Below are 19,573 nucleotides of genomic sequence, written 5' to 3'. Positions count from 1 at the left end.
CAAGACCTTACCTTAAATACGACAGATGTATTTCTGAGTCGCTAATATGATGTAATATCATGTTAGGCGGAACATCAAAGTATAAGTTTGCTGCTGCATGTATAAACCCACTTATACGAGATGTATAATTGGAGAAAACACGAGACTTATTTCTCATCAAATGTCTATTACTAAATTTAACTTTTTTTTTTTTTTTAATTTATCAAATCATAGCCTTATAATTCTACACATCCATGTCTAAAACACACTTTCTTTTTTACCAGTATGATTTTCGCAAGTAAAATCGATTTTTTTTTTTCGCGAATCAAATTTTATTTATTTAAAGAAAAAAGAAAGAAAGAAAGCCTAGAGTCTGTCTCAAATTACAGTTATCATAAATACGATATGAATATGTATACAAATATAATCTCATTTTTATTCGGATATCGTAATTTCCCTGAAAAAAAAAAAAAAAAAAAAAAAAAAAAAAAAAAAAAAAGCTCTACTTTTTCTTTTTTTTCTTTTACTAGGTTTCACTTCTCTATGACTTAATTCCTGGTTACTGTCTTGTTTTATAATCACTTGTATTAGAATATATTTAACAAGTTATAAGCTATTTTCTATTTATAAATAAAACAGTAATTTTGGGTTCTTTATAAAATAAAGCTTACTTTTGCAGAGGCTTTTGATATAAAAATTACTCTATCTGATTTAATGACAGAAATCCCTATTTACCATTTTTGGAAACCTTTCATAAGAAAAAAGAACATGATACGACGTAAATTTTACATATTTATTTCATTTCTTTATATTTGCATATTCTATTTATATATTCATATATAAATACATATATATACATATATATCCAAAATACAAGCCAATATACCTATGGACATTAAAAGAGAAACAAATAAAGATGAAAAGAGTTTATTAGCAGTTACAGCAAAGGGAGCATCCTATCTTATTTTATTACAGTTTATATCACGCATGTTAACTTTTTTACTAAATCAAATTGTATTACGTTATGTATCGAAAGCAACATTTGGCATTGCATCTGTTAATCTTGAACTATTAGCGTCTACTATTTTATTTATTTCTCGTGAAGGTTTCCGTTCTGCTTTAATTCGATCGAGTAAAAAGCCTCAAACTATCTTAAATCTTGCTTACATTCCAACCTGTTTTGGTGTTATTATCACTTTTTTAACCTGTATTTATTATTTATCCACTATTTCTGAGGAAGAGGCATTCCGTTTCCCTTATTATCGTATGGCTGTCTTGCTTTATGGAGCTGCTTCATTTTTAGAATTGACAGTTGAACCTTTATTTGTACTAGCATTGAATCATCTTCATTTTCAATTACGAGTTACTGTAGAAGGTGTAGCAGTGATTGTCAAATGTCTAGTCACCTTTAGCTTGACCATTTATTTTGCAGGCAATGAAGAATATAGCATTTTGGCCTTTGCTATTGCTCAATTCGTATTTGGTTTTATTATGATGATGGGTTATTTAGGATTTTTTTTATATAAAGAAAAGTCATTTCAGAAGCTATTACCTCATCAAATAGTAGAGGAAGAAGGACATGAGTAAAGTGGAAAAAAGAAAAGAAAAGAAAAAAAAAGGAACGAGAGAGAGAGAGAGACAGAGACAGAGAATTATCTGCTTGTACATGTATTAAATTAAATTGTAAACTATAGGAAATATTGGTTTGATAAACAATTACTTCACTTGGGAATAACAATGACAAAACAGTCGTTCTTGAAACATATTCTGACAGAAGGAGACAAAATGCTGATTTCAGTGTTAAGTTCGGTTCAAGATAGAGGAGTCTATGCATTTGTAGTCAACTATGGTTAGTTTTAATTGCGTAGAATGAATGAATATGTTTGATATTAACATGATTTCTTTAGGATCTTTAATTGTACGTATTTTATTTCAACCTTTAGAAGAAACTGGACGAACCTTCTTTTCTCGACTCTTACTTTCTACAGAGAAAGTAAAAAAAGAAGACTGTAAGATGGCAGCCAATGTACTATTGATATTAATTAAATTTCACGTATTATTGGGATTGTTATTCATCTGTTTTGGAACTAATTATACTTCGACACTCATTGATCTTTTGGTGGGTAAAAAATGGTCATTAGGAGAAGGGAATGCGCCTGGAGTATTAGCGATGTATTGTATATATGTGCCCTTTATGGGTATTAATGGTATAACAGAAGGATTTGTACAGGCAGTTGCTAGTAAAAAAGACTTGACAAGATTAAGTTATTATATGATATTCTTTTCTACTTGTTTCATGTTATCTGGATTTATTTTCATGTATATATTACAGTTAGGAGCCAATGGACTTGTGATAGCCAATATGGTTAATCTCGGTGTTCGTATTAGTTATAGTTGGTATTATATTCGAAACTATATGAGTAGTAAACAGGTTACACTTTCTGTATATCAATGGTTTCCACATGTTGTAACCTTATCCTCATTTGTATTGGCTTGGTTTGTTACCTATTGGTCCAAAAATTATATAGGATGGTACACATTTAAACAAAAAGTAATGCATATCACAGTTGGTGGAATATGTTTTTTATTTATTAGTTTAGTCATGTAAGTATTTTAAAGAAAAAGAAGAGAAAAAAAGAAAAAGAAAAAAAGAAAAAAAAAAAAAGAAAGAAAGAAAAAAGATTTTAATTGCATTTATTATAGATTTTGGAAAGAAAAAGGGTTAATAAATGAAATAAAGAAAATAAAAAAATCAAAGTAGTTGTAGTAACTACCCTAATGGAAACACAAAGATTTTCACTAACTTTAAAAAAAAAAAAAAAGAAAAAAAAATCAAGTTAACTTTCTTTATAGAAACAACAGTAATAATGATGATAGCATAAAGAAAGAAAAAAAGAAAGAAAAAAGGGGAAATAATAAAACAAGTCAAATTTACTTAATTGTAAAGAAGACAGAATAGAAAAAAGTCTGTTTATGGGCGGTGGTAGCATTAGTTGCTGTAGTACAAATTATGAATGACTTTTCCTTCCTTTCCTCATTAAACTAATATAAATTTCGTCCTTTTTTTTTTTCTTTTTATTTTTTTCCTTTCTTTTCTCTTTTTATTACATATTTTTTGTTTGTTCCCCTTGTCAATCCTTTTATGTTATTCATTCACTTGTTTTTTATTATTACCTTTTCTATGGTAAATGCGGTACCCATGACTGCTATTACTGATCATTTATCACAGTCAACAGAGATTGGCTTTCTCTTGACTGACAGTCTTTCAGAATATTATGAAAGTATTGTAAATCAAGTTATGCTTGACGTAACAGAAGATGTATTATCTTATGTTCCAAAATCAATTTATTATGATAATATAGAAGGTATATTTTATATAGATAGATTCAATATGTATTTAAATGCAACATACTCACCTTTATTTTATTTTTATTTTTACTTTTTTTTTTTCAGGACGCCAATCAGCTCAAAAATCAATGACTCGTAATTTGAATTTTATGCGTGCAAGTTTATTAGCATCTATAAACCCACTTGTTTCAACAGATATTCCTCAAATTAATGAATTTATTCAAGTTCAAAATCAATATAAAAAGGCAACAAAAGAAGAACAACTAGGTCCTATTCTATTAGATGCCATCTTGTCTTTAAATAAAAAGTTAAGTCATCAACTAGGCTTGATTGTAAATGCAGAGCAATCTTCTTCTATTCTGTTACGTCAAGCAAGCGCTCAATTTATCAAAAATAATCAACCTAATTTAGATTCTTCTTCAACAATTACTGTTGAATGGAACTTGCGTAAACCTTTCCAAATCAATGTTTTCCAAGAAAAGAAGGCAGTACAACCACAAATAATTAATCTTGAAATTGAATGGCTCTACAATCAACTCTCTTTAGTTGAAACTAATTTGCTGAATGAATTTAATGATCGTATAGAAGAAGCAATTGATTTAATCATCGAAGCTTTATCTTATGATATCTAAAATAATACCCCTCTCTCCTTCTTCTTTTCTCTCTCTTTCCCTTCTTTACAATTATTTATATTTATTTTTACTCCTCGTTAACAATAATTGTTGTATTTATTATTTCTTGGATTTTTCTATTATTTTTAAAACCATAAACTTACGCTAAAACTTGTTTCTAATGATTTTACAAAATGCCACCATTTTGGCTAATATATACATGATATTAATTTATTTATCTATTGTTAATACATATGGACTTACCGGTATATACAATACTTCGCCTTCTTTTAATACACATTCAACATAATTAACTTCTTTGAAAAGTGGGAATTGTTCCTCATTAACATCTTCAACATCAACCTAAATGGAAAAAAAAAAAAAAAAAAGTCATTGTTGAATACTTATTATCATTCTTCTTCTTTTTTTATTATTTACCTGACTGGTATTTGTCATTAAACCCTCTCTTGGATAAACAAGTGATGTTTGTTGAGGTGAAATTAATCTCAAATATTTACTTCCAACCACTTGACAAAGTAAATTATGATAAGGATCTTGATGTAAAGGTGAAATAGTACCTTTAGGCCCAAACCATGCATTCTTAATCACGTCTTCTGCATGAGAGAGATATAATTCGTTCAAGTTGGGTTTAATATAACAATAATCGGGTATAAGAATATCCTTCTCTAAGCTTGGTATTTGATAAAATAGATCATGTTGTGCTAAATAAGCTGGCACCTTTTCCTTTTCTTGTTTCAGAATATGTCTATTCACAAAATCTGAGAAACGCATCATCGTTTGTTGCCAGTTTGAATCTGTATATTGACTACCAATTTCAATAGGAACTACTCTATCTGCAGCAATGGATAATAGATATTCTACTGACCCCCAAGGATGTTCATTAAAAGCTGGCCAATGGTCAATGACTCCACTAGGAATAATAAAAGGTGTTGGTACATCTTGATTACAGTGTTCAAGGAAAGATTCAAAACTTGGAGGCTCATCAAGACGTTTAATCGGATAGTTTAATTCTACAGTACTCGATTCCTTATTAGAATTCATTTTTTTACTTTTCTTAAATACAGGAGCTGTATCCTCATATCGTCCATTTGTAAGCCAAGCTTGAAGTTCATTTAGAATAGAAAGGGCCATTGATCGGCGTTGAGGTCCAGGTGATCCACTTACAATTGAGCATGTATCTAAATCGCTTATAATGCTTTGTACTTGAGGCTCCAACATTTTAAAATCAAATGCTTTATTTGCATTATTCAAAATGGATTTAAGTTGAATCAATACTTTAAGTAAACCAGCATCCATTACCATCCGTCTCCAGTATATAGGAACATCTTTGAAATGGTATATTAATATAGCCTCATTACAATAATCTGTTAGAGCAGTTGCTTTTATTAAAAAACTATCGAAATCAGTTGTATCTGTTTTCAAGATGGCTTCAAGTGTTGATTCAAATAAAGAATGAACAGAGGCTCCACATGATTTAAGGTCTAATAACAATAAAAATAGACTCGGAATTAACAAAATACTCAAACTTTGCCTTTCTTTTTTTTTTATTTATTTTTATTGCACCTTCTCTTTTTTCTTTATCCTCAAGTAATTCAGATAAAGCGTCGTATAAGTCTTTGAATTTTTGAAATTGTATTAACATTGAAACTACTATGTTATGTCAAAAAAAAAAAAAAAAAAAAAAAAAAAAAAAGAAAAAGAGAGACAGGCTAATCTGAAAATGAAAAAAATTGATATCTTCTAGATTTTTTTTTTTTTTAATACAACAACTATACAAATAATGAGATAAAATAAAATCCCCCTTAACGCTTGACCCAGGTATACTTTGCACGAGCCTTTCTTTGACCTTCTTTCTTACGTTCAACCACTCTAGGATCGCGAGTAATACAGCCAGCTATAATTTTATATATACGAATATATTAAATAACCTTAAATCATAAAAATAGAAAAGTGATAACTTACCTTTACGTAAGGTAGGCTTCAATTCACTATTATGAATCAATAAAGCCCTACCAAGACCCAGCTTAATAGCCTGTGCTTGACCTTATAAATAAATAAATAAATAAATAAATAATCAGCTTGGTTTCCTTCTAGACGTATTAGATTCAATATATTTACCTGTACTTCCTCCTCCCTTTACAAGAATCCATGCATTGTATTTATCCTTGGTCTCTGTCACATCTAATGGTAAAGTCACTTCATTTCTGTCAACCAATCTTTGAAAATAGTCATTCAACTCGATACCATTCACAAGAATCTTGCCTTCACCTTCAACCAGATAACAATTAGCACGTGATTCCTTTCTACGTCCAACTGCAAAGGCACGACCCATATCATCTAGAGTGCGAATCTTGCTGTTTCCTACATCTTGACTAGTAGCATCAAATCGTTGATAAGGTTCTAAAATGTTGGCTACAGCAGGAGGTAAGGGTTTAGGAAGTGATGCAAGCATGTTTAGGTGGCCCATAATCTTTCTCCATTGTGATGTAGTGAGAGGAATACTTAAATGCTCTGACATCTTGTCTTTTGATTTCCAAGAATACGTGATTTCATTCTGTGTTGCTTTGACAACAGCTAACTCAGAGGGTAATTCAGCATCTATTTTCTTTGTTTCTGGTTTCCAATCTTCAAATTGCTTATAGAGTGCATCGAGCTCAATTAAAAGATCGTTATACTTGAAATTGCCTGTAAAATAAGATAATGATTCGGGTTTATCTCTATATTGAAGAATATCATCTTGTTGTTGATTATGTTGGTAATAGGTGGATGCCCCTCGTTTTGTGAAAACAGAAGATATAAGTGGACGATTAAAAAGTTGTGTTGTAGTATTTATTGATAAAGCACGAGTTATTTTTAATATTCTAGACATTTCAGCAATGCTACTAACAAAAGTTTGTGTATAAAAAAAAAAAGAAAAAAAAAATGATACTTTTATTTAATCAGGCCCCTTGACAGTTTTTTTATTATAATAACAATTATTGTTATTTCTATCCTCTGTCTTTTGGTTCTATTTTTTAACCCCCCGCAATTTTTATTCTTTTTTTTTTTTATTTTTTTTTTTCTCAAGATTAATAATAGCTGTGTGTATTGAATGATATAGATAAACTTGATTATATAATATAATCTTAAGGTGAAAGATTACATAATATATCATCTAGACCCTTTATTATTATTATTATAATTCACGTTTAACGTATTTCATAGCTTCAATATCTACTACAATCTTATCACCTTCATTTACAAATTCAGGTACTTGAAGTTTAGCACCATTTGTTAAAACGGCAGATTTGTAAACAGTGCCTTTTGCAGCTTGTCCAGCACGATTAATGACGGATTGAACGGTAAATGTATAATTTGAAGGCAACTTGAAAATGCAAGGCTGTCTACCATTTTCAGGGGTTGTTAAGAAACTGACAGTAACAGGCATCGAATCTGAAAATAGAATAAACAATCATAGTCTCTTTGTGCATCTATATATTCACCATACCTTCTAACATATTAACCGATCGTTCTCCTCCTTCACATCTTGACATATCCATCTCTATTTCTTCAAAGCTTTCAAGATTCAATAAATGCACTTTATTACCTTCTGAATACAAGTATTGATATGCTTCTTCAGACAAGTTCAAGACTTTTTTTTTTAAAAAGGAAGAAAAGAAAAGTGAAAGTGAGAGTGAGAGTGAGAGTCATGTTGGTTATATTCAAAAAGGTGATAGACACTTGATATATACATACTTTCTAAACTATCCCCAGATTTAAAGCGCTCATTTGCTTTGACATTTGACAAGATATCTTGTAATTCCATCTTTATATGTCAACTCTTTTTAATACTGATTCTTTTCTTTTATATATAATAATAATAATAAAGGGTTCGCTAACAGTACCTTAACTATAGCACCGCCTCTACCAGTTGATACATGGTCTCTTGTCAATACTTTCCAAGCTTTATCTTTATATTGTACAATTTGTCCCTTTTTAACAGACCCAACACTTAATTTATAAAAGCGTTTAGTTGTATATGGTAATACTAAGCGGGATAATGGCTGATTCCATCTATGAATCATTGCTTGTTTGGCTAAAGTAAAACAAGTAGTAGATATCATATAAAAGTAGAAAGAGAAAGAGAGAGAGAGAAAAAAATAAAATATGCAGTATTCAAAAAAAGAAAAAAAAAGCTGAGCTTTAACAATTATTGAAACCCCAAAGTAATAATAATAATAACTGGAAAGAGAGGGGGAATGTTTTTTTTTTTATTCATCACTCGTTAACTGACAATTTATGGTTCCTTTTATCATTTTGCATGAGCTTGTCTGCAAGTAAGCATATATTTATATTTAAAAAAAAAAGGGTCTTTTAATATATTCACATATAACTAATAAATTACATATCTTGTAATTGTGTCTTTATCATCTTATAAATGTAGTATTAAAATGATATAAATAAGTATTCTTTTCTTTTTTTTTTGAAAATGATGTGCATAGATTTAAAATAGGATAATGATTGCTTGTAGTTATATAGATATGTGTGTATGTGACTTAGTTTTTACTGTTTATTTTCTTAGCAGTAGGTACTCTACAATTGTTGACCTATGGAGACAAAAATAAGTAATTTGTAGATTATATAAATATACAAATAATGTCTTTACCTTTTGTGCAAATCTTAAAGAACAAAGGCTTTCACCAAAGTGTTCAACTAAAGGAGACATATTAACAAACATTAATGTTTTACAGTTACCTCCTAAAATAAAGTACAATCTTAGTTTTTTTTTTTTTCGTATATATATATTTATATTACCTAGTGAATTTTGAAGTAAATAGGTTAGCTTTGAATTTCGATAGGGTACAAATCCATTATCATTCTTTTTGTTCACAAGAGCTTGGATTACATCACCAAGGCAACTTAAACTTTTATTAATCGCTTGAGTTTCACGAAGACGATCACCCACTGATCCAGAAACAGCTAATCTTTCTGAACCAGCTAAATCAATTAAATTCAAGACACCCTCTGTAGTCTCACCTGTCACTTCATTATATCCATTAAGTCGTAAGGTAAATACACTATGACTACGAGAAGATCTTTCATTTAAATTTGTAGCACCTGTGGCACGGTTTTGTGTCGCTTTTTTAAGCATCATTTTCAACTTGGCAGGAGAATCAAGTTGAACACGAGTCATATTTGTAACTGACGTCTTGCCTGTTCCACTATCATGATGAATTTCATGTTTAATTTTGCCATAATTAAAAGTGTCTCCAAGTAAATCATGAATCACTTCATTATATATTTCTAAAAATTGTCCTTCCATTGTATATTTCCAGCCAAATTGATTTAGCTTTTGAGCAACATCATATATTTGACTTACGGCACGAGGAATCATACCAGTCGTTTCTTCATTTGATAAAGAAGGACCTTGCATGGTATAGGTTTTACCACTACCAGTTTGACCATATCTAAAGGGGAGAAAGATGACATTGTTTAATTAAATGAATCGAATACTTTATTTTGAAAAGAAAAAGAAAAGAAAAAAAAAAACTTACGCAAAAATAGATACATGAAAACCATCTAGAGAAGATTGGACAAGCTGTTCTATTTCTTCATAACATTCCTTTTGCGTAGATTCTGGAGAAAATACTCTATCAAAGGTAAATGTATGTGTTTTGGTTGTTACATTTCCTAGCGTAGAAGACATTTTTTCGACAAGTTCTATACTTTCATTATCTTCACCAAAATATCTTATAGATGCCACGTCTTTTTTTGTATCTATCATATATAAAGGAACAGGTAAGAAATGAATACTACTACTTTTTTTTTTTGATTATAGACATGTTACCTAAAGCAGGACGAACACGACAGAATACTCTAATATTGCCCTTTAATTCTTGAAGTTTATCGTGATAGCTTCTTCGCTTTCTTTCATCCTCTAGTAATTGACGTTCAAGCATTGCCATATATTTATGTTTTTCTTCTTCAACTTCATCAAGTCTCTTACACTCTTCATTATAATTATTTACACTCGCAGAAAGATTCTTTATAAATATAATAAAATAAATAAATGGTTTTTTTAATGACTACACTACTTGTTCTTTACCTCTTTTTGCTCTCGTTTTGCGTTTAAAAATTGATCGATTTCTTTAAATTCTGATTCAAGTTTTTGTTTTGCTAATATCAAGTTCTCATTTTCTTTCTTTTCAATACTAAAGGAATTTATAGTCGCTGTATAGTGTTGTTGATGTGTTTCAAGTTGTGCTTCAAAAGTGGATAAACTAGATCGAATTCTTACGTTTTCATCAAGTAAAGATTTATTTTTTAATATAAATTTCTGCTTTGCACGATTTATTTCTTCTTCATATCTTACTTGGTTTATCTAACAGGAAAAAAGCAAGTCAAAAAATGAAAGAAATCCAATACGTTATTTCTCTTTACCTTCAAGTTATCTTCAAGTTCAATTACTTTTTCTTTTGCTTCTCGTAATAAAGACTCTTTACTTTCAACACTTGATTGTAAATCATTTTGAAGCTTTTCAATTTCACTAACTGAGAAAAATATATCAATAACACTATTATTTTATAAACATTGAAAAAAAAAATAGAATCTCACTTTCTTCATCTTGTTCATTCAGTTGACTTTGAAGTTTATTTAAATATCCTTTTGTATCCCAAGAAGGTATAGCTTTGGGTAAACTCTTGGCTGTTACTTTAGAGGAAGCATCTGCTTTAAATCGTTTCAGATTTCTTGACGAAGCTAAACCAGGTGATTTATTTCTTTGTTGATTACGAACTGTATGACTCGATGTAACTGATGAACTTGTACTTGTAGAAGAATCAATAGAAGAAGTGATCGATGCTCTTTTTGCATTTTCTGTTGATCGGCTTGCGATAGTTGAACGTACTGGAATTCGTGGTGATTGATTTGTTTTAATACGAGACTTTACTCTTCGTGTGATATCTGATGTATCCACGTCTGATTTTCTTTTGATTACTTGTCCATTTTCATTTTTAGTGTTGTCAATGTTCATTTTTTATTCGTAAGAAAATGGGAAAAAAAAAAATAAGGGGAACAGAAAATGAAATTAAGAACGCTTTTTTTTTTTTTTTATTTAATATTTGAATGTCCGTTTTTTTTTTTTTGGCTTGATTCTTTAGGCACAACCAATGTTAAAGATGTTAATCATATCTAATAATATTAAAAGCTATCATGTCTTTTTATTTTCTTCATACTATGATTATCATTAAAAAAAAACAGGCGAAATTTTTACTGTTGAAATTCAACTTCTTTATTTATTTTTGTCTATAGATAGTAGTAGTAGTAGTAGAAATAGCAGAAGCAAATCTAAGTGCTTATTATTATAACAGGATTCAGTATTTCTACTTTTATTGATTGTATTTCTCTTTTTTTTTTTTTAAGCCACTTACTACTATTGCAATAAGTATATGTTGTCGGGGATTAATATGTATTAGATAATAGTTCTATTAATTTTCATTTCCCTTTTTTTTTTTCTCTCTTTTATAATTTTAAAATAAAAAAGGATGGCTGATTTGAGTAAAGACGTCCAGAATTTGAAATTAGAAGGAGAAGCCGTTAAGGTTGCTCCTGTGGATGCACCTAAAGTTGCTGCACAAAACGTCACACCTTGGGAAGTTGAAGGCGCTATTGTAGACGGTGTTCAACAAGCTATTGATTATAACAAGCTTATTGAGCAATTTGGTACTAGACATATCGATGATGCTTTATTAGAACGTTTTGAAAAATTAACTGGACGTAGACCTCACATCTTTTTAAGAAGAGGCACTTTCTTCTCTCATAGGTAAATTGCATGTTAATGAGAAAGAGTGAAAAAAAAAATAAAAAATTTTTTATCGCGAAAATTATCTAATTCTTGTCATTTTTTTTTAGAGAGCTTAATGTCATTCTCGATCGTTATGAGCAAAAAAAGCCTTTCTTTTTGTATACCGGCCGTGGTCCTTCTAGTTCTTCTATGCACTTGGGCCATATGGTTCCTTTCATCTTTTGTCAGTAAGTGAGATGTTGATGAGATGAGAAAAGGAAGAAGACAATATATTCATTTTTTTTTTTTTTTTGTATAATAGATGGCTTCAAGACGTTTTTGATGTACCTATTGTTATTCAATTGACAGATGATGAGAAATTTTTATTCAAACCTAATTTGACAGTTGAAATGTGCCAACAATTTGCTTATGAAAATGCAAAGGATATTATTGCTTGCGGTTTTAAGCCTGAAAAGACATTTATTTTCTCCAATTTTGATAATGTTGGGTAAACAAAAAAAAACAAACTGATATAAAAAAAAACATATTTATTAATATGCAATTTAGTGGTGCATTTTATCGTAATGTAGTTAAAATTTCTCGCTGTATTACACTTTCTCAATCTAAAGCTACTTTTGGGTTCAATGATAGGTAAACAAAAAAAAAAGGGGGGAAAGAGGGATTTTTCTTTGTTAATGTTTTCTTTTTCTTCGTGTAAATAGCGACAATATTGGTAAGGCACACTTTGTTAGTGTTCAAGCTGCACCTTCATTTTCAAACTCTTTCCCTCAAATTTTTGGTGAAAAGAAGGATATTCCTTGTTTGATTCCTTGTGCTATTGATCAAGATCCCTATTTCCGTTTAACTCGTGATGTTGCAAAGAGATTGAAATATCTTAAGCCATCTCTTATTCATGCAAAGTTCTTCCCTGCTCTTCAAGGCCCTCAAACAAAGATGAGTGCTTCATTAGATACATCAGCTATTTTCATGAGTGATACTCCTAAACAAATTAAGAATAAGATTAATAAGCACGCCTTTTCAGGTGGTGGAGCTACTATTGAAGAACATAGAGCTAACGGTGGTAATCCTGACGTTGATGTTGCTTATCAATACCTTTCTTTCTTTTTGGAAGACGATGAAGAATTGAAAAAGATTCATGATGTAAGTTTTTTAAAAAAAAAAAAAAAAGTATGCATATATGATAAGGATGTGATGTTAACACTCTAGTTTATAGTCATATAAATCAGGCGAATTAATGACAGGCGAATTAAAGAAAATCTGTATTGAAGTTTTACAAAAGTTTGTTGCTGACTTCCAAGAAAGAAAGAGTAAAATCACTGATGAAACAATTGCCTTCTTTATGGATAAGAATAGAAAAATTGATCCCTAAACAAAAAATGAAAAAAAAAAAATAAATAAAATAAAATAGAGACTGTGTAACGTCAGTGCTTACCGAATTAATTTATATGAGTGTGAGGGAGGGAGGGGGGTTGAAAGGAGAGGGAGGGGGGCTGCATTACAACAAAGCGATTTTTATTTTTTATTTTTGTTATTATTATTGGTTTTTTTCTTTTCCTTTAAAAGTTCTAAATGTCCTTAAAAAGATCAAGCACGAGAATCCCTTCAGCCGTCTCTCATCATCGTAATGATAATAGTTCAACTTTAACTATTGATTCCGCAAATGGTAGTAGACAAAGACAAACTAAAAGAGATGAAGTAAATATAAAAAAAGAATAAAACAATACAAGTTGTTAGATAAACAAGTTCTTTTTTATTATTATTCTTATTTAGGCTATTAGAAAAAAGTTAGAAACCGAACTTTCAAAAAAGAAGTCGGGCTCAAAAAGAATTCGTCAGACACGTAAGATAGCGGGTACCGTTTCAGCTCTTCGTCCTGCTCAAGCTTTGACTGTAAAAGATAATATGTTGGTGATTGAAGCGTCTCAGTTAATGGCAGCTAAAAGAAGTGACTGTGTTCTTGTGGTAGATGAAGATGATCATTTGAGTGGTATCTTCACTGCTAAAGATCTTGCATATCGAGTTGTAGCTGAATCCTTGGACGCAAGGTATTGAAAAAAATAAAAAAGGAGAGGGAGAAAGGGAAAGGGAAAGGGGAAATACTAGGATCTATCGATTTTTAAGTCTTTTATTTTTATTTTATTTTTATTTTATTTTATTTATTTATTTTTTTGACTATATCACAGAGATACTACGGTTGCTCATATTATGACAAAGGGTCCTATGTGCGTCACTTCTGATACTTCTGCTACTGATGCTCTTAATTTGATGGTTTCTCGAGGATTTCGTCATTTGGTAACATACAATGATAGTCATCTAGTTCATTATGTTAATCATTCTGTATGTAAATAGCCTGTTTGTAATGAAGAAGGTGATATCTTTGGTTTATTAGATATAACAAAATGTTTGTATGAAGCACTTGATAAAATGGAAAGAGCCTTTGGTTCTTCTCGTAAACTTTATGATGCGTTAGAAGGTGTGGAGAAGGAATGGAGCAATTCACCTATTCAATTAGTTCAATATATGGAAGCATTACGTGATAAAATGGAATGTCCTGATTTAAGTACGGTATTGGATGGTTTACCTCCTGCTGAAGTAAATGTAAAGACAAATGTACGTGATGTTGCACGTATGATGAAAGAATATCGTACAACGGCAGTCTTGGTGGCAGATCGAGAAGGTTTAGCTGGTATCTTTACAACAAAAGATATTGTATTGCGTGTTATTGCTGCAGGTTTAAACCCGGAAAATTGTTCTGTTGTACGTGTCATGACACCACATCCTGATACTGCTTCACCTCAGATGACAATCATGGATGCTTTAAGGAAAATGCATGGTAAAAGGAGAAAAAGAAAAAAAAAAAAAAAAGGGCACGTTTATTTACTTCTTTATTTTTAAGACGGGCATTACCTTAACCTTCCAATCATTGAAGATGGGGATGTGGTTGGCATTGTTGACGTTTTAAAGTTAACTTATGCTACATTAGAACAAATTAACAGTATTCAAGGCAATGATGGTGAAGGTAAAAATGCAAATTATATATCTATATACATTTATATATAATTGTTTACATCTATTGGTTTTTAGGTCCAATGTGGGGCAGATTTTGGGATAGTTTTGGAGTTACAGAAAATCCTGAATCAGGATCACAATTATCAGATCCACTCTCTTCACATAATAGTAATAATATAATTAATCGCGCTATATCTCCTGAGCCTTCAACTTCACTATCTCAACTTCAAGGATTCTCTGAAATCACACCTAATGAATCAGCTAGTATGGTTGCTAACAATGACGATAATCGCTCTTCCATGTCTGAAGACTACAGAATATTATCTAAAGGGGAAGAAGACGTTTTTTCTTTCAAATTCACAACCAGCAAAGGAAGAACACATCGATTTGCATCTACTTATAACAGTTATTCTGCTCTTTTAGACTGTGTACATCAAAAAATAATGACTGAACACATGGCTAATATAAGTGATACTATAGAAGATGCACAATTACCTGTAGAATCATGGCTAAATATTTCTTATTTGGACGATGAAAATGATCAAGTTTTAATTACTTCCGATGCTGATGTATTAGATGCTGTTAAGTTGGCTCGTAAAATGGGACAGGATCGTGTTAAATTATTTATTCATGATAAAACTGAAAAAAAAGAAAATGAAACGATAGTTACAAGCACCAAGATAGAGGAATCTGTTGTCGTTACAGAGCCTATTGAAGTTAGTAGGACGGCAATAATGCCTACTATTGAAATTACAGAAAGCAGCAATCATGCTGAGGATATAAAGCCAAATATGAAGAAGAAGAAAACTATCAAAGTAGATGAAGAAAATAATAAATCAAATAGAAAGAAAGAGACTGAAGCGAATACAGTGGCTGGTATTCCTCAAGAATTAATATTACCAGCAGCAATTGCATTCTTAGGTGTTGTTATTATTGGCGTATTCGCGTTTTCTCGTGTCAATGAAAATCGTCGTTAATAAATTTATTTACAAATAAGTACATTTTTTTATGTATTCTAAGTTTATTGCTTGTTTTCTAATCATTTCTTGCTATTTATTGTCATTATTATCCTTCTTCTTCTTTGGTGGGGGAGGAGTCTTCTTTTTCTTTTTCTTCATTGCTAAAGGATTGACACCTTTTACTTTCCTCTTCTTTGGTTTAGGTTTTTGTTGATGCTCATCTCCTTCATTAGCTAGCACCTTTCTCTTTAGTTGCAAAGTCATTTTATCTACAGGTTGTGTCTTTTCTAGTTCATGCTGTTTCATGACTTGTTTTGACCTATCCGTCATAGGCTCAATGCCTAATCTTTGGTGTTTAACATTAACATAGATGATTGGAACACCCGGTATCTTTCTTAATCTATCCTTTAATTTAGGATTTTGTGTTGCAATAGAAAGGTGATGTTTATTATCGTCGCCTACTGCTTCTCGAATACATTGATAACTAGAAACGGGCTGTTCTTTATGAGAACATTTACGAGTTTCAAATTTTTTAGCTAAAATGTAAGCACTGGTATGATCATGTCCTTTTGATTTTAGTTCATTTAAAATACATTCGGTAACAACTATAGTTAAAGAAAATTAATAAAAACTACTGTATCCACACACATACATATACATATATATATATATATATTACGTAAACGAGTTGGAGCAAACATTAAGCTTGGAAGTGCATCCTTTAAATAAATCTTTCTATCCAAAGCTACCTTGCAAAACTCTCCATCCACTGGAACAAAAAAAAAAAAAAAAAAAAAAAAAAAAAAAAAAAAAAAAAAAAAAAAAAAAAAAAAAAAAGACGTAAATTAGTACAAAGATCTTATATTTAATAGTAATGATATTTACATAGTATTTGATATGGTGGTCTAAATCCAAAACCAATTGAATAAGTATGTACGATCTTTTTATTAGTTCGCGATTCTTTTGTCATTAGTGAAAGAAATCGATAAAAAAAAATATTTTTTTCTTTTTAAAACCAGATGACGTTGATTTATTTTTTTAATGGCTGCTGGTGTCTTAAATTTTTTTTTTCTCCTTTATCGAGTAGGTTCATAAAAAAAAAAAAAAGTTTATAAATTAACAATTTCATATGTATAAGCTATTGTTGTTGATAAAAATACGGATAAATAGAGAAAGTGCAGATAAGAATGATTATATCGAGTGTTTCAGTCGAATTAAGCCAAAATAAAGGCATTTCTCATAATCAAGATTATAGCATAATTGATAGTTTAATTCGGACAAATTAAAAAGGAACAAATTAGGGAAACTGATGAAGAACTTTTTATTATGGAAATGTTTTTATGTTCATCTTTTGATCCTGTTGTACTATTATTGAGCAAGAAAACTCTCAAAAATACTCTGTACCTTTTATCTAGAGAATCCCAGTAGATCTGCTTATCTATTTCTTCCCTAGGAGAATACAAACTTTTAGCCCTATCCAAATTGCTCTCAGCAGTTTACCACATCTTTTAGTGATTATCTATGATAAAGCTTGGGCACAATAGCCTTTATATTAGTGATTTCGACGATTACTGTCTTTTTCTTTTATATGCATATAATTGACGGCATATGCCTTAAATAGTTGAAGATCTTTTATTCTCTTTCCTTTTGAAGCAATTATTGGTTCTTACACTAGCTGAATCTATTTATCTTGCCTGATTTATAACTCAATCTCTAATATCCAACTTGCTTTACACTATAATGTTCACAATATGCATCCCTTTTTTTTTTTGACTATTGAACCCGAAAAAGGCTTCTATCTTTATTTTCGGTCAATTACTCTAGATAGCTGATCAATATACGATCTTGATGAATAGAAAAAGATTATCTATTAGCTGTGCTTAAAACTGGCTTTTTTTGACTTTTTTCTTTTAACGTATTCCATTCATATAGAAGAAATAATATACTCAAGTCTGGCTTTTCATTTTTTTTTTTGATGTATATTATAAATAAATAAAAAAAAAGTGACGTTACAAGTGTCATATTTGATTGGTTATTGTTTGTGTCAATGGGTAAATTTTTACTTTAATCCCCCACTTTTTATTTTATTTTATTTTATTTTCTTCTTTTGCCTTTAAGACAAAAAAACAACTTTTATTTAAATCTCGAATTCAAATAAACAACAAAAGTTAAACTAGAGGAAGAAGGAATAAATTCGAAACTTGTCTTTCTTTTTTCTCTCTCATCATTTTTTTTTTCATTTTTCATTTTTTTTTTTTTTTTTTGCTATTTTCTTATATTTTGTATACCAGAATAGACTTGATTATTATTATTATAATAAAAAGGAGGGGAATAAGTTTAATTATATAATTTCTATTGAGATAAAGATCAGTATGACTATAACATTTAATAACTGGTGGAGACAGTTTGCGTAAGTATAAATAATAATGATGATTTATATAGGTTATTGACTTTTTATTTTTAATTTTTTTTTTTTTTTTTTTTTTTTTTTGCGTGTGTGTATCAGTCAAAGTCATGAAAATTTGAAGCATTCTATTGCAGGCGCTGGCGCTGGCATTGTTTCGTCTATCGTAACATGTCCATTAGATGTAGCAAAGACCCGGTTACAAAATCAAAGTGTTGCTTTACCTGGAGAAAAACTATATAAAGGTACTATAGGTACTTTGAGTAGAATTTGGCAAGAAGAGGGTATTCGTGGGTTATATAGAGGTTTAGGACCAACAATATTAGGCTATCTGCCTACTTGGGCAATTTATTTCACTGCTTATGATTATTGTAAAAATCATTGGGCTGATAGATTAGGTATTTATTGAAGAGTTAAAAAAAAAATGCATGTGAATATCAATAATATTATTTATTTATAGTAGGACATAATAAAGAATGGCTATTGCATATTAGTTCTGCTATGTCGGCGGGAGCAGCATCTACGATATTAACTAACCCTTTGTGGGTAATAAAAACTAGACTTATGGTAATGTGTATACATAAAAATAACAGCTAGGATCAAGACAATTAATTTTTTTTAGACTCAAAGTGAATGGACAGCATATAGATATAAAAATACTTTACATGCATTTATAACAATTGCAGAAGTGGAAGGATTTAGAGGATTTTATAAAGGTTTAGGACCATCACTTTTTGGTATTAGTCATGTTGCTGTTCAGTTTCCTTTATATGAAAAGCTAAAGATTGTATTCAGTATGTATACATAATATATATATACACACATATATACAAAAAAATAAAAAGATAAATTGAACAAGTTATTTTGTTCTTATATAGATGTGGATCATCATGTTTCGTCAGGGTCCTCTGCCATTTTACTAGCTTCGTCACTTTCAAAAATGGCTGCAAGTCTTGCGACATATCCACATGAAGTGATTCGAACTCGTTTACAGAATCAAACAAAAAAACCATACAAATATAAAGGTATTCTGCATGCTATTCGAGTCATGTCCAAAGAAGAAGGTATTCGAGGATTTTATAAAGGTCTATCAACAAATTTAGTTAGAACAGTACCTTCTTCGGCAATGACAATTCTAACATATGAAATGATTGTTAAAAAATTAGATGATTTGAAAAAAAATTAAAAAAGAGAAAAAAAAAAGAAAAGAAAAGATACATAAATATTTATTGTAAATAAATACCCTATTATTATACACAAAATAGGCTTCATTATATATAAACCGTATTCTTTACTTTATTATTATAGGCTGTAGTGGATTAAAAGAAAGAGATTTTATTAGTTGTGTACTGTATATACACTTTTTTTTTTTTTACGTAAGCATGTCAAAGCATACATTTGTAATATACATGTATTTTATATATGTTAGTCATGTGTATCAATTATAATAAAGAGAGCC

At 30.0% G+C, this 19,573-nt stretch overlaps 11 protein-coding genes across 11 annotated transcripts; 5 read left to right on the top strand and 6 right to left on the bottom strand.

Moving 5' to 3' along the window:
- Positions 1-784: 784 nt before the first annotated feature.
- BX663DRAFT_514912 (Rft protein-domain-containing protein) lies at positions 785-2,807 on the top strand. The gene is made up of 4 exons (XM_051528361.1): positions 785-1,562; positions 1,674-1,828; positions 1,887-2,583; positions 2,683-2,807. Exons 1-4 carry the CDS (start codon positions 868-870, stop codon positions 2,738-2,740), a joined length of 1,605 nt encoding a protein of 534 aa, XP_051381089.1. The 5' UTR covers positions 785-867; the 3' UTR covers positions 2,741-2,807.
- Positions 2,808-3,178: 371 nt separating this feature from the next.
- On the top strand, positions 3,179-3,959 carry BX663DRAFT_437981 (uncharacterized protein; the record flags this gene model as incomplete). Its single annotated transcript, XM_051523258.1, has 2 exons — positions 3,179-3,344; positions 3,433-3,959. 2 exons carry the CDS (start codon positions 3,179-3,181, stop codon positions 3,957-3,959), a joined length of 693 nt encoding a protein of 230 aa, XP_051381088.1.
- A 125-nt stretch (positions 3,960-4,084) lies between these two features.
- Positions 4,085-5,601, bottom strand: BX663DRAFT_437706 (uncharacterized protein; the record flags this gene model as incomplete). Its single annotated transcript, XM_051523243.1, has 4 exons — positions 4,085-4,147; positions 4,203-4,301; positions 4,377-5,422; positions 5,523-5,601. 4 exons carry the CDS (start codon positions 5,599-5,601, stop codon positions 4,085-4,087), a joined length of 1,287 nt encoding a protein of 428 aa, XP_051381087.1.
- A 66-nt stretch (positions 5,602-5,667) lies between these two features.
- On the bottom strand, positions 5,668-6,895 carry BX663DRAFT_514909 (ribosomal protein S9/S16-domain-containing protein). The gene is made up of 3 exons (XM_051528360.1): positions 6,078-6,895; positions 5,922-6,002; positions 5,668-5,853 (listed from the first exon to the last, which is right to left on the bottom strand). Exons 1-3 carry the CDS (start codon positions 6,826-6,828, stop codon positions 5,762-5,764), a joined length of 924 nt encoding a protein of 307 aa, XP_051381086.1. The 5' UTR covers positions 6,829-6,895; the 3' UTR covers positions 5,668-5,761.
- Positions 6,896-7,134: 239 nt separating this feature from the next.
- Positions 7,135-8,095, bottom strand: BX663DRAFT_475474 (uncharacterized protein; the record flags this gene model as incomplete). The annotated part of the gene is made up of 3 exons (XM_051524242.1): positions 7,695-8,095; positions 7,447-7,590; positions 7,135-7,391 (listed from the first exon to the last, which is right to left on the bottom strand). The coding sequence occupies exons 1-3, from the start codon at positions 7,762-7,764 to the stop codon at positions 7,135-7,137; spliced, it is 471 nt and encodes a 156-aa protein (XP_051381085.1). The 5' UTR covers positions 7,765-8,095.
- Positions 8,096-8,269: 174 nt separating this feature from the next.
- On the bottom strand, positions 8,270-10,154 carry BX663DRAFT_112054 (uncharacterized protein). Its single transcript, XM_051521493.1, has 6 exons — positions 10,045-10,154; positions 9,787-9,982; positions 9,494-9,716; positions 8,754-9,406; positions 8,605-8,696; positions 8,270-8,545 (listed from the first exon to the last, which is right to left on the bottom strand). Exons 2-6 carry the CDS (start codon positions 9,902-9,904, stop codon positions 8,495-8,497), a joined length of 1,137 nt encoding a protein of 378 aa, XP_051381084.1. The 5' UTR covers positions 9,905-9,982; positions 10,045-10,154; the 3' UTR covers positions 8,270-8,494.
- BX663DRAFT_112057 (uncharacterized protein) lies at positions 9,998-11,008 on the bottom strand. The gene is made up of 4 exons (XM_051521494.1): positions 10,554-11,008; positions 10,380-10,489; positions 10,312-10,320; positions 9,998-10,231 (listed from the first exon to the last, which is right to left on the bottom strand). Exons 1-4 carry the CDS (start codon positions 10,969-10,971, stop codon positions 10,220-10,222), a joined length of 549 nt encoding a protein of 182 aa, XP_051381083.1. The 5' UTR covers positions 10,972-11,008; the 3' UTR covers positions 9,998-10,219.
- Positions 11,009-11,393: 385 nt separating this feature from the next.
- BX663DRAFT_514900 (uncharacterized protein) lies at positions 11,394-13,176 on the top strand. The gene is made up of 6 exons (XM_051528359.1): positions 11,394-11,760; positions 11,850-11,969; positions 12,044-12,229; positions 12,289-12,372; positions 12,444-12,882; positions 12,956-13,176. Exons 1-6 carry the CDS (start codon positions 11,483-11,485, stop codon positions 13,109-13,111), a joined length of 1,263 nt encoding a protein of 420 aa, XP_051381082.1. The 5' UTR covers positions 11,394-11,482; the 3' UTR covers positions 13,112-13,176.
- A 30-nt stretch (positions 13,177-13,206) lies between these two features.
- On the top strand, positions 13,207-15,764 carry BX663DRAFT_111999 (uncharacterized protein). The gene is made up of 6 exons (XM_051521492.1): positions 13,207-13,437; positions 13,513-13,787; positions 13,926-14,034; positions 14,092-14,575; positions 14,639-14,761; positions 14,827-15,764. Exons 1-6 carry the CDS (start codon positions 13,312-13,314, stop codon positions 15,726-15,728), a joined length of 2,019 nt encoding a protein of 672 aa, XP_051381081.1. The 5' UTR covers positions 13,207-13,311; the 3' UTR covers positions 15,729-15,764.
- A 90-nt stretch (positions 15,765-15,854) lies between these two features.
- On the bottom strand, positions 15,855-16,674 carry BX663DRAFT_399804 (Fcf1-domain-containing protein; the record flags this gene model as incomplete). Its single annotated transcript, XM_051522202.1, has 3 exons — positions 15,855-16,315; positions 16,390-16,479; positions 16,596-16,674. Coding segments are annotated over 3 exons (630 nt in total), but the record flags the coding sequence as incomplete, so codon positions are not given.
- Positions 16,675-17,963: 1,289 nt separating this feature from the next.
- Positions 17,964-19,367, top strand: BX663DRAFT_514886 (mitochondrial carrier domain-containing protein). Its single transcript, XM_051528358.1, has 5 exons — positions 17,964-18,120; positions 18,217-18,512; positions 18,575-18,681; positions 18,737-18,908; positions 18,993-19,367. The coding sequence occupies exons 1-5, from the start codon at positions 18,083-18,085 to the stop codon at positions 19,298-19,300; spliced, it is 921 nt and encodes a 306-aa protein (XP_051381079.1). The 5' UTR covers positions 17,964-18,082; the 3' UTR covers positions 19,301-19,367.
- The last annotated feature ends 206 nt before the right edge of the window (positions 19,368-19,573 follow it).

The sequence above is a fragment of the Cokeromyces recurvatus genome (genome assembly GCF_025118155.1).
Source record: "Cokeromyces recurvatus strain NRRL 2243 chromosome Unknown BX663scaffold_19, whole genome shotgun sequence".
Taxonomy (NCBI): domain Eukaryota; kingdom Fungi; phylum Mucoromycota; class Mucoromycetes; order Mucorales; family Mucoraceae; genus Cokeromyces; species Cokeromyces recurvatus.
This window is presented reverse-complemented; position numbering and strand designations above follow the sequence as displayed.

Bases quoted from the DNA above. Each gene is read 5' to 3' on its own strand.
- BX663DRAFT_112054 (XM_051521493.1), bottom strand. From the start codon at position 9,904: ATGGCAATGCTTGAACGTCAATTACTAGAGGATGAAAGAAAGCGAAGA. The intron at 9,717-9,786 runs GTAACATGTCTA...TATATATGATAG, and splicing joins TCGTGTTCGTCCTGCTTTAG to ATACAAAAAAAGACGTGGCA. The intron at 8,697-8,753 runs GTAATATAAATA...ACTTTATTTTAG, and splicing joins TTTACTTCAAAATTCACTAG to GAGGTAACTGTAAAACATTA.
- BX663DRAFT_514909 (XM_051528360.1), bottom strand. From the start codon at position 6,828: ATGTCTAGAATATTAAAAATAACTCGTGCTTTATCAATAAATACTACA. The intron at 6,003-6,077 runs GTAAATATATTG...TTTATTTATAAG, and splicing joins AAAGGGAGGAGGAAGTACAG to GTCAAGCACAGGCTATTAAG. The intron at 5,854-5,921 runs GTAAGTTATCAC...ATAAAATTATAG, and splicing joins GAAGCCTACCTTACGTAAAG to CTGGCTGTATTACTCGCGAT.
- BX663DRAFT_514912 (XM_051528361.1), top strand. From the start codon at position 868: ATGGACATTAAAAGAGAAACAAATAAAGATGAAAAGAGTTTATTAGCA. The intron at 1,829-1,886 runs GTTAGTTTTAAT...TGATTTCTTTAG, and splicing joins TGCATTTGTAGTCAACTATG to GATCTTTAATTGTACGTATT. The intron at 2,584-2,682 runs GTAAGTATTTTA...CATTTATTATAG, and splicing joins TTATTTATTAGTTTAGTCAT to ATTTTGGAAAGAAAAAGGGT.
- BX663DRAFT_514900 (XM_051528359.1), top strand. From the start codon at position 11,483: ATGGCTGATTTGAGTAAAGACGTCCAGAATTTGAAATTAGAAGGAGAA. The intron at 11,761-11,849 runs GTAAATTGCATG...ATTTTTTTTTAG, and splicing joins GGCACTTTCTTCTCTCATAG to AGAGCTTAATGTCATTCTCG. The intron at 12,230-12,288 runs GTAAACAAAAAA...TATGCAATTTAG, and splicing joins TCCAATTTTGATAATGTTGG to TGGTGCATTTTATCGTAATG.
- BX663DRAFT_514886 (XM_051528358.1), top strand. From the start codon at position 18,083: ATGACTATAACATTTAATAACTGGTGGAGACAGTTTGC. The intron at 18,682-18,736 runs GTAATGTGTATA...AATTTTTTTTAG, and splicing joins TAATAAAAACTAGACTTATG to ACTCAAAGTGAATGGACAGC. The intron at 18,909-18,992 runs GTATGTATACAT...GTTCTTATATAG, and splicing joins AAAGCTAAAGATTGTATTCA to ATGTGGATCATCATGTTTCG.
- BX663DRAFT_112057 (XM_051521494.1), bottom strand. From the start codon at position 10,971: ATGAACATTGACAACACTAAAAATGAAAATGGACAAGTAATCAAAAGA. The intron at 10,490-10,553 runs GTGAGATTCTAT...TATTTTTCTCAG, and splicing joins GAATGAACAAGATGAAGAAA to TTAGTGAAATTGAAAAGCTT.
- BX663DRAFT_111999 (XM_051521492.1), top strand. From the start codon at position 13,312: ATGTCCTTAAAAAGATCAAGCACGAGAATCCCTTCAGCCGTCTCTCAT. The intron at 14,035-14,091 runs GTAACATACAAT...GTATGTAAATAG, and splicing joins CTCGAGGATTTCGTCATTTG to CCTGTTTGTAATGAAGAAGG. The intron at 14,762-14,826 runs GTAAAAATGCAA...ATTGGTTTTTAG, and splicing joins TCAAGGCAATGATGGTGAAG to GTCCAATGTGGGGCAGATTT.